At 47.3% G+C, this 17,695-nt stretch overlaps 1 protein-coding gene across 2 annotated transcripts in view; it reads right to left on the reverse strand.

Moving 5' to 3' along the window:
• Positions 1-17,695, reverse strand: part of BLNK (B cell linker) — an 81,789-nt gene that overhangs the window by 34,666 nt on the left and 29,428 nt on the right. For both annotated transcript variants that reach the window (XM_004049851.3, XM_004049850.4), the window contains exons 4-5: positions 6,467-6,507; positions 3,083-3,239 (exon numbers count right to left, since the gene is read on the reverse strand). In XM_004049851.3, coding sequence (XP_004049899.3) covers positions 3,083-3,239; positions 6,467-6,507 — 198 coding nt within the window. The remainder of the gene's footprint in view (positions 1-3,082; positions 3,240-6,466; positions 6,508-17,695) is intronic.

Here is a 17,695-nt window from a genome sequence, read left to right on the forward strand (position 1 = left end):
GTGAGGTGCTCCTGGCTTTTAAAAATGCCAAGGCCTAGGCTCCACCCCAGCCTGGCAATGTTTGAACTCCTCGGGAGGAGCCTGGCATTACAGGTTGGAAAAGTTCCCCAGGTTATGCTAAAGTGTATCCAGGTGGTGATTACTCATGTGGATCAACGTCCATGCTCCTTCCCTCAGTGGTTTCGCTCCATTCACAGGGAATCTGTGGGATCCCTTTGGTCCAGGACTGTCCTTCTCAGCAGGTATCAGAAAAGGAGTCAGGCTCTAAGGCCAACTGGATCTGAGTTCTGTCCCTTGCTCTGCCACTCACTAGCTGTGCTCTTTGGGGCTGGTTATTCAACCTCTCTGGGACTGACATTCTTCATTGTTATTTTTAATTTTTTAATTTTTTATTTTTTTGAGACAAAGTCTTGCTCTGTTGCCCAGGCTGGAGTGCAGTGGCATGATCTCTGGTTACTGCAACCTCCACCTCCCAGGTTCAAGTGATTCTCCTGCCTCAGCCTCTGAAGTAGCTGGGATTACAGGCACCCACCACCATGCCTGGCTAATTTTTGTATTTTTAGTAGAGATGGGGTTTTACCATGTTGGCCAGGCTGGTTTTGAACTCCTGACCTCAAGTGATTCACCCACCTCAGCCTCCTGAAGTGTTAGGATTACAGGCATGAGCCACCACGCCTGGCCAACATTCTTCATTTTTAAAATGAGGATCATAATATCGACCTTAGAGATCTTGTGAGGATTAGGAAGATTGCAGTGAAGGCAGTAGGTACAGTGTGACTGCCTAATAAGTAGAACTTATATCACCTGTGCCATGTGAAAGAGGCGTTAGGCGGCCTCAAGTCTACCCAGTGATTCAGTGAGCTGAGCAGATTCAGACTGATGTGTTTTAGGAAAATCTTAGCATAGGAATAACGTGGCGTGTTCTTCATACTGGGAACAGCACAGGTGCTAGCACTGGCCTCTGGATTGCATCACTGGCCTCTTGCTGCTGCTTCCTGTGACAGCCCCACCTCGCCTGGTGCAGCTGTCCTTGCCTGTTAGGCCCCCGCCTCTATGCTCCTGGTGCCTGCCCCTGCCCTCAGCCCTCACTCCTTGTTGAAGGTATGTGGTTAACTTCACCTCCGCTGCCTCCTCAGAAGCCTCTTTCTGGTGGTGTGGCTGTACTCAGGCGTGAGGGCATCCTTCCTTCTGTGCCTATAACTCTTGTCAGTTTTATTTGCAGCTCCTGGAGTTTACTCAGATTTCTGAGTAAACAAATATTTAATGTAATATTTAAGCCCATCAGAAGTAGCAAAACACAGGAGACAGGCTTTGAAGAGTGTGATTTTTTTTTTTTTTGAGACAGAGTTTCACTCTTGTTGCCCAGGCTGGAGTGCAGTGGTGCGATCTTGGCTCACTGCAACCTCCGCCTCCCGGGTTCAAGCGATTCTACTGCCTCAGCCTCCCTAGTAGCTGGGATTACTGGCATGCACCACCATGCCCGGCTAATTTTTTTGTATTTTTAATAGAGACGGGGTTCTGCCATGTTGGCCAGGCTGGTCTTGAACTCCTGACGTCAGGTGATCCATCCACTGTGGCCTCCCAAAGTGCTGGGATTACAGGTGTGAGCCACCGCGCTTGGCCAAGAGTGTGTTCTTGAATGAGCCACTTAACCACCCTGAATTGCAGTAGCCCTTTCCTCCCCAGGGTTGTTGTGATAATTGAAAAAGATCATTCACCAAGTATGGTGGGTGGCGCACAGAGCAGAGTTGTGATGAGCTGGGCTTCGGAAGCTGAGAGCCCTGGCTTGTATCCCAGCTTCATCACTTAGAGAATCTTGGCCCAGTCAGTTCACTCCTCTGACCTCTTTCAGGATTATCGAGGAGGTTAAGTAGACCCCCAGGGGAAAGCACTAAACTGTAAATTAGATCTCTGGGAGTATGTGCATCTTGAGTGCAGCTGAATGCTCAGTGCTTAGCATAGTCCTGGTGCACGGCAGGTGCTCAAAAGATCAACTGTGGCAACCCAGTAAGCCCAGCTGGCCTTCACTTTACTTTCATTCAGTGAAGCAAGGAGCAGTGCCTGGTACACTGTAAGGAGGGGGTTAATGGCAGTGAGATATTACATGTAGAGCCGGTCCATACAAATGCTGGCATCACCATGACCATCACAGACATACTTGCTCTCTGAACCTTTGGGGAACTTAGTCACCTGCCAAGACTGGAACAAAGATGGGCATTAAAATGCATACTTGGGGCCAGGCGCAGTGGCTTATGCCTGTAATCCCAGCACTTTGGGAGTCCGAGGCGGTTGGATCACTTGAGGTCAGGAGTTTGAGACCAGCCTGGCCAACATGAGGAAATCCTGTCTCTACTAAAAATACAAAAGTTAGCCAGGTGTGGTGGTGGGTGCCTGTGGACCCAGCTACTCGGGAGGCTGAGGCAGGAGGCTGGACCCAGGAGGCAGAGGTTGCAGTGAAGCGAGTTCATGCCACTGTACTCCAGCCTGGGTGACAGAGTGAGACTCTGTCTCAAAAAAAAAAAAAAAAAAAAAAGCATACTCGGCCAGACCCAAGCTGTGTCCATTTAACCCATGAGGCTTATTCCAGGCTTGGGGCTCCTGAGCACCTGTATCCCCTGGTAGAACCCCACAGTCTGGACTAGGCATGGGAGGAAGGTGAGGCAGACACTGGGATCCTCGAAGGTCATTGTTTTGTACAGACTTCTTAAGAGAAATCCCAGAACCCTGAGCACACGAAGCCCTAAAAGTGGGACTAATCTCAGGGTTGCTTTCCCTTGGAGTGTTGGGCGGGAGCGCAACCATCAGGGTATGCTGGTTTTGTTTGTTTGTTTGTTTGTTTGTTTATGCCTGCTTTCAATGTTCCCGATCTAGGAAAGATGCCTCTTCCCCTGGAATGGGAAAGCCCTACAGCTTGGGATCCTTTACCTCGGAGCCCAGATCCCCTGCTTGGAGGTGGCAGGAGCGGGCGGCTGGCAGAGGCCCTCAAGCAGCAGCCAGGTTTGTCCCCACCTTGCAATCTTGGACACCCCCACCTCCCCATGGGCCTGGAAGGCCGAGTGCCCAGGTCTGCGGGGGACCTCACCTATATACTCGCCTCTGGCGAAGGGCAGGGCTGGGTGAACCGGCCTGGTTTCCTGCTCTACTGGAGGCGGCTCGTAGCTGTCATCAGCGTTCTCCTCGGCGGGCATCACGTACATCTCTGAGTCCGAGTGCTCATCTGGATTTTCATAGTCGCTGTCCTGCAAGTGCAGATGCAGACACTGTGCTCAGCATCCCCATCTGTGCTGCCTGGCCGTCAGGACCATTCCTGCCTTGGGAGGCCAGAGCAGTGACAGGAGACAAGGCTTGGAGAGGTTGACTTCACAAGGCTAGGCAGCCGGTAAGAGGCAAAGCTGGGGTTTGAAGCAGGCCTTTCTGCCTCCAAAGTTTATCGTCTCCACCACTGCGCTGTCCTGGGGGGACACAGGAACTACTTAACGCTAATGGGAGCTGACACTCTGTAGATCCACAACGAATAACAAGAGGAGATAATAAAACATATTTTTAAAAGATAGGAAAAGGACCCAATAAAATAGAATAACCAATGGGTTTTATCTATTATGAATGCTGATCACTGAAGAGAAAATAGGTTTAATACGAAGAGGGTGAGGAGACACACAGGGCCAGCTAGATATCTTTCAGATGAGATTTTTTAAAAATTTCAAGCAGAGTTGGTAAGCTGCAGGGTCAAGGCTTCAAATGGACTCAGAGTTCGCTGTCTTTGTTTTTTTTTTTTTTTTTTTTTTCTTTTTTTGAGATGGAGTCTCACTCTGTTGCCCAGACTGGAGTGCAGTGGCGCAATCTCAGCTCACTGCAGCCTCTGCCTCCTTGGTTCCAGCAATTCTCCTGCCCTAGTCTCCCAAGTAGCTGGGATTACAGGCATGCACCACCGTGCCTGGCTAATTTTTTTTTGAAACCGAGTCTTGCTTTGTCGCCCAGGCTAGAGTGCAGTGGCAGGATCTCAGCTCACTGCAACCTCTACTTCCTGGGTTCAAGTTATTCTCCTGTCTCAGTCTCTCGAGTAGCTTGGATTACAAATTGCACCACCACGCTCAGCTAATTTTTGTATTTTTAGTAAAGATGGGGTTTCACCATGTTGGCCAGGCTGGTCTCAAACTCCTGACCTCAGGTGATCTGCCAACCTCGGCCTCCCAAAGCGCTGAGATTACAGGCATGAGCCACCGCGCCCGGCCTGTTTTTTTAAAATCCACATTTCATATAAGTCCACACTGAAAATACATTGTCATGGTCTGAAGTCCAAATGGCTTAGAAGGATATAAAGTGCAGTCTCCTTCTCAGCCTCTCTGCTTCTCACCGCAGAGGCAGAAAGAGTTACTAGGCTTCTTGTGCATGTTTTTCAGAGGTAGTTTATGTATGTACCATTTGTACATACATTCATGTGGAGGAAATATTTGACTCAGGCCATAAGAGGTCCTCTGGCCTCTGTGTCCACCGCCCCCACACTCTGCCTATCACATTGCATGATCTGTACATGACTTTCCACTTGCTCTTTGGCCTGTCGCCTTTCATAAGCAATTTTATATAGCAGGATTTCTTTTCCTGTTGGTCTTTTAAAAAAAAGAATTGTAGGGGTACATAGTAGGTATATATATGTATGGGGTATATGAGATATTTTGAAACAGGCATACAATGTGTAGTAATAACATCTGGGTAAATGGGGTATCCATCACTCAAGCATTCATTTTTTGTGTGTGTTATAAACATTCCAATTATATTCTTTTAGTTATTTTTAAATGTACAATAAATTATTGTTGACTGTAGTTACCCTGTTGTCAAACACTAGGTCTTATTCATCCTAACTATATTTTTGCACCCATTAACTGTCCCCATTTCCCTCCCCCCACCTGCTGCTCCCTTGACCACCCTTCCCAGCCTCTGGTAAACATCATTCTACTGTCTGTCTTTATGAGTTCAAGTGTTTTAATTTTTAGCTCCCACAAATGAATGAGAACATATAGCAGGATTTTTTTTTAAATCAAGAAATCCTTGAGGCTTTATTAACGAGCCTGGATTTCATTCTGCGTGCAGTGGGGATCCATCTACTGAAGTCAAAAGAGCTGTGAGTGAATGCTTACTCAGTCTTTAGTACAGCTGGTATCTTCATTTTGGTTGTCTGATTTTGGGGCAAGTAATTCCTTCCTCTCCAGGCTGATTTTATTTTGTGCTTTCTAAGTTCCCTTGTGTGCTCTTTTTCATCCAGCCAGCTTGCTCAGTTTTCTTCTCTTACCTCTGCATGTGGACCAACCAATTTCTTTGCTTTACATGTGGCTGTGTGTGTGTGTGTGTGTGTGTGTGTGTGTTTGTGTGTGCACGCGCGTGCGCAGCCAGCAGGGGGCGCAGCTGCAGTGCATCTCAGGGAGCTGTGGCTGCTGGGCCCCAGGAGGAGCTCCATGACCAAGAGATAGGCAGAAAAGTCACCCCTTCCCCTCATTTTTCTTTTCTTTTTCTGCAGTTGAAGAAGGAGGAACTCCTGTCTTCTGAGACTCTGTATAAACTCCAGGTAGTGTGCACAGCCCAGGGCTGGGCACAGGACTGGAGGTCTGAGTCCTGGGTTCTCATTCCACTGAACTGGGTGATTTTCATTCTCTTGGCCTCAGTTTTCTTATCTGTGAAATGGGTATGTGGTTGTATGGAAGGCTTCTTGGATCCCTTCCAGATCTAAAACTCACAGGTTGGAGCAGGCTAACATTCTGGATGAATTTGATATAAGTGAGGAATAATTATTGTGAAGAAAAGTTTTTAGGATGTCAGGCCTTGCACATTTCAGAGCTACCTCAAAGAGATAATTCTGATACAACATCCCCAGTGTCATCATGGCCAGGTCCCTCTCTCTGTGGCTCCGGAGCTCTGCTAATGTTCTCTTGATCACAGCAAGCACCTTGGTGGCAAAGAGCCTGGTCCTGAGATCTGAGGGCCTGGGTCTGAATTGTGGAACTGCAAGTGACTGAAACTTTCTATACCTTGGTCCTGGAGGCCCCCTGATGTGCCAGACACTTATTCTTTAGTTGTTGGTTCGTTTAGGGCTCCTGGGCAGGGGTCAGGCAGTGATGGGCACTGGGGAGTTTAGGGCAGAGGCATTTGCTAACTGATATGGAAACATTTAAACATTTTTACACCTGTTTTGGATGTGCTGATGAGTACTCTGAACACCAGCACTGAAGCTGGGCATAAGAACACCTACCTCAAAGGTTTAAATGAGGTTATGTGTGGAAAGCTCTTAGCCAGGCGCACACTGAGTGCCAGTCAAGTCAGCTGGTATGCAGTATGCCTTGCCTGTAGGTGACCTTTCCAAGTCTTCCCTCTTGGGACGTGTGGCTGACCACCAGCATGTAATTCAGAAATAAGATCTTCAAAAGGCCTCCCATGGGACCCTGATGCCCTCCTGGTCCCAGGAGCAAATACTTACAAAGTCATCGGACCACTGCTCCTCTTCGTCAGCGGGGCTCTCTGCAACAGCAGGGGAGAAGCAGAAGGCACAAGTGTGAGCCTCAGCTGGCCAGCCCCAGCCCATCCACACACATTTCGCACCTGCCTTCCCTTCCCTTTGGGCTTTCTGGTGCCATATACTTGACCTTGGGTTAGTTACTACAATCATATGTTCACTTGCTTTTGACTTTTTAAAAAATATTAATTCTCAAAGCATAGAGAGAAGTCCCACCGGGCAGAGCAATGTGCGTCTGATCCATGTGTGGGCTTTGTTAAGGGACATTTCTGGGTCCCCCAGTAGAGACCTACAATTCATACTATGTGGCTTCTAAGGACCTCAGAGGATGGCGTAGTAGGAACAGCACAGGACAGGGAATCAGACAGACCTAAGTTCTTATCCAGGCTCTGCTCCGAATGCGTTGGAGTGTGGGCAAGATCTCTAACATCTCTGAGCCTCAGTTTCCAGATCTATACAATGAGGGGATCATTTCTGTGATCATCTCTGGCTCTAACTTTGACTTTTCTTGTTAAAAAAAATTATCCAATGTCTTAGTATGTGCCAGGCAATATTATCAGAGCTTTGCCGTCTTTTAGCCCTCTCAAAGACGCTGTGAGGGGCTGGGCGTTGGGGCTTATGCCTGTAATCCCAGCACCGTAGTCCCAGCACTTTGAGAGGCCAAGGCAGGAGGGTTGCTTGAGCCCAGGAGTTCAAGACCAGTCTGGACAACATGGCAAGGCCCCATCTCTACAAAAAATAAAATAATTAGCTGGGTGTGGTGGTCCATTTCTGTAGTTCCAGCTACTTAGCAGGCTGAGATGGGAGGGTTGCTTGAGCCCAGGGGGTCGAGGCTGCAGTGAACTGTGATTGTGCCATTGCACTCTAGCTGGGATGACAGAGTAAGACCCTGTCTCAAAAAAAAAAAAAAAAATCACCTAAACCTTGTGAGGAAACTGAGGCCTAGAGCAGATAAGTCACATGCCCAAGGTCGGATAGTGTAATAAATGGCACAGCCAGGAGTTGAACCCTACAGGTTGCCTTCCACGGGCATGCGCTGAGCCCCCACATGGTGCTGCCTCGCTCCAGGGGCAGGACGTGCCGTCCTGGGCTCTGCATGGGCATAGAAAAATGGATATGACAGGTTGTGGCCCTTAAGTAGTTTATGAGCTTGTAGAATAAAATAAGTCTGAATTATGACAGCCCAGGCGAATATTTGACCCCTTTCCCTCCAAAACACATTTAGAGTATGAGAAACTTAGCATCTAGCCTATCACATAAACTGACCTTAGAGGTTAAACGGGATTCACTCTGCTGTGTAGGAATCAAGCAGACACAGGCCCATGTGGCAGAGTGGCTCCATGACAGCACCACAGAGGGTCCCAGCTCCCTCCTGCCCCGCTGAGCAGCCACTGCCACAGAGGATCCAGTGGATGTTCCTAAATTCCCCAGAACCTCAACAGAACCTTTTCTAGTTTTATTTTTATGTTTTTGCTATTTCTACCCCTGCCACAGCAGACCACCGGCCTCCAGAGAGTCAAACATTTGGGGTCTCCAGAGGCACCAGCAAGGAATTGCAGAGGTGAAATGGGGTCAGGAAGGATACTGTGGGATCGGAGTGGCCACATTTTAAGCAATGGCGGCAGCAGCACCCTCTTTTGGGAAAAACATGATAGGTGCTAAGAAAGAGCCTCACTCTACAAGCCAAACATGGGTCACACTTTGACGTGAACAGAAAAGAATTCTTACATTATTCTTTGGGTTGACTAATGCTGAATTAGAGTGTACTGCAATCACTGGGGTTGGCCAAGAAACTCTAGAAGATTGGGTGAATAAATCCTCTTCCCAATATGATTACCTGGCACAATGGGGGAGTACGTTTCTTTTTCTTTTCTAGTCTTTTTTTTTTTTTTTTGAGACAGAGTCTCACTCTGTTGCCCAGGTGGGAGTGCAGTGGTACAATCATGCCTTACTGCAGCCTCAACCTCCTTGGTGCAAGCGATCCTGCTACCTCAGCCTCCTGAGTAACTGGCACGTGCCACCACGCCCAGCTAACTTTTGTATTTTTTGTAGAGATGGGGTTTTGCCATGTTGCCCAGGCTGGTCTTGAACTCCTGGGTTCAAATGACTCACCTGCCTCTGCCTTCAAAAGTGCTGGGATTACAGGCATAAGCCACTGCATCTGGTCAATATGTTTCTAATACCTTAAGTCTGGGGATCACTGAAGATCAACACTTAAGATGGCAAGAGTTTTTGTAACAACCATTTAAATAGAAACCTTTATAAAATGGCTTTATGAAACCCACTTCCCTGCCTGGATAACTGCATTTGCTCCACCCTTTCTCAGTGAGTGGGGGCCTATTTTATGATCAGTCACTGGTGAAAGTAGTGCATTAGCCATCTAACTAGTGTCCCTGTCTCCATTATCTTTCTTCTCCAATCCATCCATCCTACTGTTTGTAGTTATTTTATTAAAATAAAGTTTGGATTATGCTGTTCCTTTCCTTAAGAGTCATCAGTGACTCCCTATGGAATCAAGTAGAGGTTCTGTGGCAACACATTCCAATGCCTCCGCCTTCTGTCCCACCACCGACTTCTTGCGGCAGGCTCCCACGCTCACTAAGAGTAACACCAGACAGCTTCCTCCTCCCATTGTGCACTTTGCTGATTCTCTGCTCTGCTCTTGCCGTTCCTGCAGCCCATCTTCTTTCTTCCATGGAAATCCCTATCACTCCTGCTCCACAAAGTCTACCACCATCTCTTGTCATAATCAATCACTTCTTTTTCTGGGCCCTCTTGGAAGCTGGTGGCACCGTGATGTCACATGTACTTCGTTCTGTCCTGTGCTGTGATTTAAGTTGTTCATGTCTCTCTGTACTGAAAATAAGGCCTATCTAATTTATCTTTGCATCTGGACAGAATTTTGCATTTGTAATTAATGTATTAATAAATGTGTGAACTAATAAATGACTCAAACAAAGGAACATTAGGATAGCAACAATAGATTCCATTTACTGAACACTTCCTATGTGCTGGGTGCCAGGCTAAGTGTTATAAAAGTATATTCTTATAACAGCACTATGTGGTAGGTGTTATTTTTATCTCTATTTTACAGTGGAGAAACTTGGTTTTGAAAGAGGTTGTAAAACCTGCCTGAGGCTACTTGGCTAGTGAGTTTGGGAGCTGGGTTGGAAGCCAGGCTGTGTTGGCTCCTGCAGCTGAAATCTCATGTGAGCCACTTAGCCCTCTGCTGAGCACTTAGATAAAACCTTGGTGAAACGAGAATGACCCAATCCAGACATCTTGGCACATGGAGACAGAAAAGAGAGAAAAGCATCATACGGTATGGGATAGAGGTTGTTTGTTGGTGCCCCATCGATTCCTAGCTAGACTATCTACTTCAGGTCCCAAGTGCAACTCACAGCATCATATTCATAAAGTTACAGTCTTGCAGGCAATTGCCAAGACTAAAAAGCATGGGAGTCCAAGGTATTAGGTCCAAAACAGTAGTCAGTTTTCCAGTATCTCAGGGAGCTTCCCAAAGTGCACAGGTGGTAGTTTAGAGCCAGGCTTTCTAGGTTCAAATCCTGGCTCTGACCTTTACAAGCTGCTTGGTCTTGGACCAATAATTTAATATTGTTTAAAGCTTCATTTCCTCACCTGTAAAGCAAGGATAAAAACAGTGCCTGTATCATGTTTTTGTGAGAATCAAATAATAAAATACATCTGAAGCTCTTAGCAAAGCCTGGCACACAGTAATGCTTTAGTAATGTTACCGTCATCTTGAGCATTGCAAAGAATGCCTCAATTAACACTCAAAACACCACTGATTCTAATTTACTCCCACGTCAATCACACACTATGGCTACCACAAAGGCATGGATCCAAGAAAGCCTCTATTGTAGTGAGTAAAATTTGGGGGAGAAGTTCAAGCTTCATGTGGGCCAGGTGGTTTGATTTTGTTTGTGTGATTCCATGGTCTCTGCCAGGAAGCTGAGATCCTGGGTGGGCCCTCTTGTCAGTTAAAGCCTTTCCTATGGTGTGGTTTACCTGGTTTGGGGCTTATGCTCCATTTACCATGTCATAATCCCATGCCACACAATAGAGGGACTCCTCCCTTTGCCTGACCCAGGTTTTAAGATTCATGTAGCCCTCCCCAGCCTGTGGGCACAGCACCAGACACAAGGAGATGTGAGAATGGCCACAGCGGCCCACATTTGGGCTTAAGCTCTGGGGTCAGACTGCCTAACTTAGAATCCTTATTCTGCCATTTTCTAGGAGTGAGATCTTAGCTGAATTGCTTCACCTCTGGGCCTCAGCTTCCCCTTTGCTAAAATGGACATTATTAATCATGCTTAGAAGAGTATCTGACATAGAGTAAAGGGCTCAATGAATGTTAGCTATTACAATGAATTTACAGTCTCTGCAATTCTCAGAACAATCTAAAGGATAGGTATTCTTATCCCCAGGTCAGAAATTGGAGGCTCACTCAAATTACAAAACTGTTCCAAGTTCACACAGTGCTTAGGGAGCAAAGCCAGGATTCCAACCCAGGCCTAAAGGACCTCAGAGTCCAAGGTCTTCTCACCAAGCCACACTTCATAATACAAATAAAGACTAAGGGCCAGAAGAATGACCACATGAGACTGAGGACAACTCAGAGCCATGTAGTTTTCTGAGAAATGTCCCCACACCTGGAATCATTGCCAGGAGTGGGGAAAGTTCAGAGAAAGCTGTGCCCAGTGACAGCCAAAAACTTGCATGAGGCCATGTGCCCGAGGTGGGGCCGAATGGGGCCTTGAAGGATGAGCAGGATTTGGGTGAGAGAATAAGGATGAAAGAGTGTGTCTTCCTCCATCATCTGAGAGAGGGGCTTATGTGTCAGCCCCAGAAGCAGGGCTTAGAGGCAGATGTGTGCAGAATGAATGCGCTGGGCTGGAGAGGGACAGGAGATTCTGCTGAGCGCTCACACAAATCTGATGTGCTGCCGGCCAGTGGGGGCTCCAGCCATAGTGGACACCGCAGGCTCCAGTGACAAGCTGAGATGGGGAGCTGATGAGGTTGGTGTTTAGGAACTCAGGCATGGAAAGACGAAAGCTGATCCAGACCAGGGGGTCTGGGAATGGGAAGGGATGGCTGGAAGGACAGTACAGGACTCTGTGGTGGTGGCTGGGGCAAAGGGAGTATGAATCCAGCCTCTCAGTTCTGAGTCCATAGGAGCACCAGAGCCCCTGGGGCAGATGCTGGTGGCATCACAGCATGTCTGACATTCTGCTTCAGCTGCAGCCCTGATCCTGCTCTGGAGGCTACCCGGCCGCCAGACCCTGCCCATCTCTCCCCCAACAGAGCAGGTGGTGGCATGCAGGGAGCCAGCGGGAAGACCGCAGCAGGACACAGAAGGAAGGAAAGAGGGAGGGTGGGCCGGTTGTGGTGGTGGGGACAGACACCGAAAAGGAACAGAAAGCAGAACTACAGAGGCTGCAGGGGAGGCGGTGGGTGGCCAGTCCCACCAGTGCCGCCCTAAGAGGAGAAAGGGACATGATTTAATGTGGGGAACTGAGGACAAGACCCAGATTCAGCCTGGCTGGGAGAGGTGTTCTGAGTCTAAATACTTAACATCTTAGGCCAGGCATGGTGGGCTCACACCTGTAATCCCAGCACTTTGGGAGGCCAGGGCAGGAGGATCACTGGAGGCCGGGAATTTGAGAACACCCTGGACAACATAGTGAGACATTGTCTCTACAAAAAAGATTTTAGAAAATTAGCCAGGCATGGTGGCACATGCCTGTGGTCCCAGCTACTCAGGAGGCTGAAGCAGGAGGATCACTTGAGCCCAGGAGGTTGAGGCTGCAGTGAGCCATAATTGTACCCCTGGACCCCAGCCTGGGTGACAGGGCGAGACCCCGTCTCAAAAAAAGAAAAAAGAAATACTTATCATCGTAGAAACTCCCTTTGTCTGTATGTCTATGCATCCCTTCACAGGATCATTAACAGAGGGGTGGGGGTACAGCAATGGGGGACATAGTCCTGGCTCAGCTGTCACCTCACTGCATGACCTCAGGAGTCACTTTGCCTCTCTGGTCTCCAGTTATTCCTAAAATGAGAAGCTTGGGTTGGGCAATCCTTCAGGACTTTCTAAGCTTTAAAATACCTTTGAGCCCAAGTGTCATTCCTCTATTCTTAGTTCCCTATGGCAGGACTGATGTTGGATACAGCTCTCCCATGTCAGCATAAGACCAGTACCTCCAGGGGAATATGGACAGGGAGACAGAAAACCAGGTAAATGCTGGCTCCACTAGGAGCACCAGGCCCATGACAAAAGCAATGTTAAATCTCACTTCTTTAGTGGACAAAGGATCGTTATGCATACCCCATACTTCTGTGTGGGCATTTACCCAAGAATCCCTGTCCAAGTGCCTTCTTTGCTCTGGATTTTTATTTTTTCCATGTAAGTGAGTTTGCCACCCCTCTACCCTATATTTGCTCTGATCTCCCCCCTGCATGATAGCAGAGCCAGAGGAGTCACACGTGGACCTCCCAGGGATGCCACCCCATCAGAGCCCTGGACATCAGAGCCCAAGAGTGCAAGAGAGGGGCTCTGTTCAGTTCTGACTCCTCAAGGACTTGTAGGGTAACCAATGGGGCATCTGCAGTGATCCCAGCAGACTCTCGGGCACCATGACTGGTCTCTCCCTGACCTCCATCCCCAGCCAGACCTCAGACTTCAAAGATACCAAAGGCTGTTCAACTGTGAAAGCTCAGGAACTGGGAAGCGAGTTCTTGCATTAATGTCAGGAGCTCTAGTGCCTTCAGAATAAGAAAAAAGTTCCCCCAAAAGCATGAACACTTGAGCTTGGGTCAAAGCAAGGAGCTGCAAAATGGGAGTCTGGGATGGGTTTTCCTCTTAGTGGCTGCAGTCACCTTGGACAGGATACTTAATGTCCTTGAGACACATTTTCCTCATCTGCAAAACCGAGATCGTAATTTCTGTATAACGGTGCTAATGAGAAGATTAAATGAGATATGTCTGTGAAGAGCTTAGCTTAATGCCCAGAACAGAGTCAATACTCAACAGATTTTGGATATCTTCCTTTCCCACAGCAATGCCAGCTGCTTGGGGCAATGCATTCTGCCCAGTGGGCCAGCAGTTCCTTAGGGGCAATGTTTCCTCCTCAGGGAAAGACTGAACTGGGATTGCTGGGTCTGAACTGAAGGCAGCAGGCTCCACACTGGCCTGACCTGCATCCTTGGAGGAGACCCAGGTCTCCATTCTTTGTGTAATTCAAGCTTTGTCCTTCTGTACTCTAACTAGGGAAGAGGGTATGGTGACTCTTTTACTGACCTCCTGTGGGGCAGTTGCTGGTCCTTTCTATCCTCTGCTCTCTGAAGGTCAGCATCACCAAGGTCAACACACTCTTGGCTTAGAGGATTTTGGGAAGCCATTTGTTTCCAGAACTGGAAAGAGGACATAAATCCAATGTGTGGGGGGAAAATGGCTGGAGCATTTCAGGAGCCTTTGGTGGATCAAGTGCTCCACAGGGCACGTGATTGGCCTCCCAGGCTCAGGAGGTCTGGTGGGCTCTGGCCTCCACACACTACAGTTTCCAAGATCCTAAAGACTCCCCAGGTTCAGGAGGAGCTCTCAGGGCTGATTTCTGAGGCCCCAGACATGCAGCTGTGCAGAAACCTCAAGGCTCAGGGGAAGCAGCTGGAAATGCTCCTGGGATGTGAACTGGGGTGGGGGAGAGAACAGCAAGGGAGGATGCTAACTGCAGGTGGTGATGGTGGTTTTGGACCATTTCCGGGGATTGACTGTAAGAGCAGGGGAAACTGGGCAAGGCCCCAGTCATCTGGCAAAGCAATAAGATGCATTTCCGAGACCCTGGAACATCAATGGATTTGCAGGGGTCAGGGATTGAGGGAATAAAATCTACTTGTCTTTCAGTTCAGGAAAGGCAATAGGGACAGAGATGGTGGTTTATAGCAGTGTTTCTTAAATATGATTTACATTCAGATCCCCTGGAGATCTTGCTAAAATGTAAATTCTGATCCAGTAGTTCTAGGGTGGGGCCAAGATTCTGCATTTCTAACAAGCTCCAGATGAGGTTGATGCTGTCTTGCTGGGAATCAAACTTTGTGTTGCAAAGGCTTAGAAGATCCTGTTGGGCCACACTTCTGCATTCCAGGAGAGATTAAATGTTCTGACATCAAGACTATTTGGAAGGGTTCCAGGAAAGGGAGCAGGTGTCTGAGGACAAAAAAGAGAACACTTCAGAGCATCAGGGATATTGGAAGATGTGAATGCCTAAAGCCAGGGAATGTTAGGAGAGGCTCACTTTATCACTGGGCCCTGAGCCCCAGAGATCTGTGTTTCTGCAGGAGTGCGGAACAATTAGTATTAGAGGGGACCTGACAGATCTTCTAGTTCAGGCCTGCATAATATAGATGAGGAAAGGAGCATGAGATGCCCAAGATTACACAGCCAGTTAGTGGCTAAGCTGAAAGACCTTGTATGTGGGCTCAGTGGTTTGCAGTTCCTCTTGTTAGCAATGTAGAGCCATGAAAAGATTTAAAGAGAATTTTATTTCAGAACAATTTTCTGGTGGAAGTTGAGAGGACCACATGCAATCAGGAATTAAGCAGATTACTTAGAGCCTTCTACCCTAGGACAAGCAAGAGATGATGAAGGCCTTAGCTGTAGCAATGGGAATAGAGAGGGAAAAAATATTTAAGAGGCATTTAAGAGCAAATCAATGAGATTTGGAGATTAATTTTTGTAGAAGGTGAGGGAAAAGGAGGCATCAAGGTTGATCCCAAGTGTGCGGGTTAGGCAAAAGTATGAATAATAGATGGATGCTACCTCCCTTTTCCCCACGCAGAAATAGAGGGAAAGGAGAGGGCCTGGGTGGGTGGATCAGCAGGCAGACAGGTGAGTGTGAGGGGACAATCAGGAGGGAGGTCCACCCTGAAATCAGATATGTCAGTCCACTTAGGTTTCCAACAATTGACTCTGAACTCCTGGAATCTGTGTCCAGCATCTCTGATGCTGTTGGTTCATCTAAAAGTGGCAAATGTTCCTGCACATTTGTCCCCAAATCCTCAAATTAAATGTCACCTTCTCAGACAGATCTTCCCATACCACCTAAGCTCTTCTCCTACCCCACACTGATTCCCCACCATTGCACTCTTCCATCTTCCCTCACAGCAGGTACCATGTTTGCTAATTTATATTTACCTGTTTGCTTTCTTGTTTCTTATCTGACTCCCCACTAGTCATTCAGCACTGTAAGGTCAGGGGTTTTATGTTGTTCCCCACTCCAGATCTAGCACAGTGGCAGTCACACAGGACACACTCATGAAACATGTGTTGAATGAATCAGAAAATGTGCGAAACAGCTGAAGCACCTGGAGATGTTTATCCCAGAGAAGAAACCACTCAGATGGCCTAACTTCTTAATTCTCTCCTTTGAATTTGCACAGGACAACTCTATTTCTATTTTTCTTAATATTTTTTTCTTATATTTTAAGAGATGGGATCTCGCTATATTGACCAAGCTGGTCTTAAACTCCTGGCCTCAAGCGATCCTCCCATCTTGGCCTCCCAAAGTGCTGGGATAACAGGTGTGAGCCCCTGTGCCTGGCTCTACTCTTCTTAATACTTAAAGGCTTGAACTGTGTGGCCATCAGGATAGACATAGGAAGTCACAAGGAAATGGATTGTATCTATATCCAGCCAGGGCTGCCTGTCCCTTGCTAGACCATGGGAAACCATCACAGGAAGTGTCCAAGCAGAAGCTGGGCCTTGTATGTGGAGGTGAATGGTGGTGGGATAGGGGTTAAGCCCTGGATCAGATATTGGTCTACACGACCTCTGGGGTTCCTTTTAAACCCGAGACTCCATGATTTTACAATTTTCCCATCAAACTTATTTAGTTCTTTAACAGGTTGAGTCTGCTTTGGTTTCTTTTCTTTATTTAGAACTTGGAAGGAAGAATGTGTTTGTTCTCATATAACTAGGAAGCTTCCTCGACTTATTGATTAGGTAGATATTAAAGCCCAGAACAAGGTCCCTCTTTTAGTGCCAGACTGTACTGCTATCCCCTGACCAACTGTCTAAACTTGCTGACTGATTGGCAGGGTGATGCCAATAACTACTCTGTGAATTAGTGAGTGGTCCAACAGGCCTGTAACCAGACTTGGGCAGGTTGGTCAGCATTTCTCAGTGTGATAAGATACCATTAGGAGGAACTGCACTATCTGACTTATTGCTATCTTGATCAGTGGCCGAAAAAATAAAATAAAATAGTAAGCATCATTTAAGGTTATGGTTTGGTTTTAGGCTGTTGCCCTGTTGAGAATCATCAATGATGTCTGTAGCTCTGTGGTTTTCACTGAGGGATATTCAGGAAATCTTTATAATTAATGCTATAGAAAGAGATTTTAAAACTATCCTCCAACGTATTTGTTCTAATAAAGAAATGTGTATTGAATATTTTACTTGGCTCACCACTGCCAGAAACACTACAAATCTCAAAACTAACCCTTCTTTCCTGCCAAAGTTGATCCTAGTTGGAATGAGGTTGCAGGCTAAACTTGGAGAGGACTGAGAGTCAGCAATGTGCCAGCAATAATTTATTACCCCCACCCCTTCAACAATCCTCAAGTATCAATTTAAACAGCTTTTGATGGAGGAAGTAGTCTCCTCCCCACTTACCCCACACTCCCAGCCACAGATTAGATTCATTAGTGCTGCTGTGGAATTCCACAGAACTTTGTGCTTCCCCTATCACTGAATTGTAATTACTTTTCTTTTCTTTCTTTCTTTTTTGAGACAGGGTCTCACTCTGTTGCCCTGGCTGGATTGCAGTAGCATGATCACATCTCACTGCAGGCTTGACCTCAGTGATCCTCCCACCTCAGCCTCCTGAGTAGCTGGGACTATAGTTGCATGCCACCACACCTGGACAATTTGCATTTTTTGTAGAGACAGGGTTTTGCCATGTTGCCCAGGCTGATCTCAGACTCCTGGGCTCAAGCAATCTGCCTTCCTCAGCCTCCCAAAATGCTAGGATTGCAGGTGTGAGCCACTGCACCTGGGCCTATAATTACTTTTAACATAATTGATATGGTTTGTCTGTGTACCCCCCCACATCTCATCTTGAATTGTAGCTCCCATAATTCCCACATGTTGTGGGAGGGACCTTGTAGGAGATA

Source organism: Gorilla gorilla, chromosome 8 (genome assembly GCF_029281585.2).
Source record: "Gorilla gorilla gorilla isolate KB3781 chromosome 8, NHGRI_mGorGor1-v2.1_pri, whole genome shotgun sequence".
Lineage (NCBI taxonomy): Eukaryota > Metazoa > Chordata > Mammalia > Primates > Hominidae > Gorilla > Gorilla gorilla.